The sequence below is a fragment of the Toxoplasma gondii genome, chromosome IX (assembly GCF_000006565.2).
Source record: "Toxoplasma gondii ME49 chromosome IX, whole genome shotgun sequence".
In the NCBI taxonomy this organism is placed as follows: Eukaryota; Apicomplexa; class Conoidasida; order Eucoccidiorida; family Sarcocystidae; genus Toxoplasma; species Toxoplasma gondii.
The window spans coordinates 6,291,892-6,293,905 of NC_031477.1; the positions used below are offsets into that span (position 1 = coordinate 6,291,892).

The following is a 2,014-nucleotide window of genomic DNA, read 5'->3' on the forward strand; positions in this document are numbered from 1 at the left end:
TGCACTCATGATGAGGCGGCCATGATGTCAGATCGTGCCAAATGCTTGCCCTTTGGTCCCCTACTCCATCACACTCGAGATCATAGCTACCTCCATGTACCCGCTGATGTCTTGCTTCCCGTGAGCGCAGTGGTGGCCTGGCGATCGCCGCTGTTATCGACTCAATAAGTTAAAAAAAAATAACGCCGATCCAGAGGACAGGAACGTGGGCGTCTCGGAAACCCTTCGTGCAACAAGAAGAGTCACTCGTATGCATTGCGTGGCCTGCTTTTCAACCACTGCGCCGACCGTTTCACCGGCTTTCAAGGGTACGTTCTCATGGAGGGTGTATATATACACGTATATTGATATTATACACGTTACGGCGAATGCGGTGCAAATTGCGGACGGTTGCTTCTGACCGCGGTGCATCCGTGGTCGTTCACCTTACGGTCGTGTATAAGACAACACACACCGTATTTGTTCCGCTCTGCAGGTTTTTTTATCCTTCGGATGTATGATTTATGTGGTCATGATTCAATTGTCTGCCAAAGCTGCGCGTGAGTCTTCCTAGCGTTTACCAGTCCAACAGGAGACCAACTGAGCGGATTGACGAACACAAAGATAGATAATTCGGACTGACTCAACAGTTGACATGCCACGTCAGACAGCCCTTGTGCCTCCATAATTTGTGGTGAGTGGGTCAGCGGACGATTCTGGAGCTGTTGGTGCACATGAAGTGATATGGAGGATGACAGACACCAGGCAGCAGGACCAGAGGAGCAGTTGCACCTGTGCCTCTGCTTGCGCCTGGACACTTTGCTGGGTGACTGTGTCGCAATGGGGAGACTCGCTGGAGCGTTCTTGAACTCATTGTGGCGTGCAAATAAGCTGGTCTCTAGTCTGAGGAGGCAGCGCAACAGATGCATCACAGCTGGACAAACTTGCGATACCGCCATTGTAGCCTGATACTCTACCGTTTGGGTTCGTGCGAATGCGGCAGGCGGGGGGCTACAGTTCTGAAGAAAAATACATTCCTGGCTCGTTGGTGACCAATGGTGCCAAGCCTTTGGGGTGATACCTATTGGAAAGGAAGACAGCTCATATTCGTCAGTTCCTGCGTGCTGCGTTGTACCGAGTTGCCAACGTTGGGTTCGTAGCAGGAATCGCTGGTGCTCCTCGATAATTCCAGCGTTCGTTTCCATTATAGAGCTCGACTGAGACATGGCCGTGTGCTTCAGCGAATGAAGGTACGGGATGGGGATGACAGTTTTTGGACAGCAGTTGATACGCCCTCAACAATGTACGATGGGTGTTCGATCCCGCAGAAACATCTCACACGCGGTCCTACACACTGATTATGAGGTAAGCAGGCTTACCTGCACCAATTGGGTGCTGTGGGGCTTCAGCGAATAGACTTTCATGTTATTTTTGAGGTGTCGTGGGGCCTTGTGTTTAGGAGACTTTAGACGGTGGCACGGAGCGTCGTCAGCAGCATGGCGCTCTTTTGGAAGGTCAATGATTTCTTAAGGTTGGCCATATTTGACCATACTGTGAGGCTCGGTATGAATTGTGTATTGTATCGCATGGTGATGAGCATAGGCATTGGCTGAAAGGGACAAGGTGGTGACAGTACATTCAGGTCGGAGTTCTGGTAGGACGCGATTTGTGATATCAATGCAGACAGTAAATAAGAACTGGTGGCAAGTTGCATGAGACGTAGCAGGTGGCATCGCCGGTGCAAACACACTATCAGACTAGGGTGTCCTTGGTCTGTCTGAAGATAATACTGTACTTCTGGGTTGTAAGAAACGTGGATTAGATTTGTTGCGTGGCAGCCGGGTTAGATCGGATACGTCAACGTGTGGAATGGACGGCAACTGTCGTTGTTTGTCTGCAAAAGAAAGTAGGGACTGTAACAGACTGCATTAGGAGACGTCTACTGTGGGCGTCTGGTATTGAGAATCTTGGCTCTGCTACGCGCTTCTTATGTACAGGTGACAAGGGGCAACAGACGATAATTTCAAACCAGTGA

General features: G+C 50.2%; 1 protein-coding gene across 1 annotated transcript; it reads left to right on the forward strand.

Moving 5' to 3' along the window:
- Nucleotides 1-1,236: 1,236 nt before the first annotated feature.
- On the forward strand, nucleotides 1,237-2,014 carry TGME49_306692 (hypothetical protein; the record flags this gene model as incomplete). The annotated part of the gene is made up of 2 exons (XM_018782498.1): nucleotides 1,237-1,344; nucleotides 1,883-2,014. The coding sequence occupies 2 exons, from the start codon at nucleotides 1,237-1,239 to the stop codon at nucleotides 2,012-2,014; spliced, it is 240 nt and encodes a 79-aa protein (XP_018636188.1).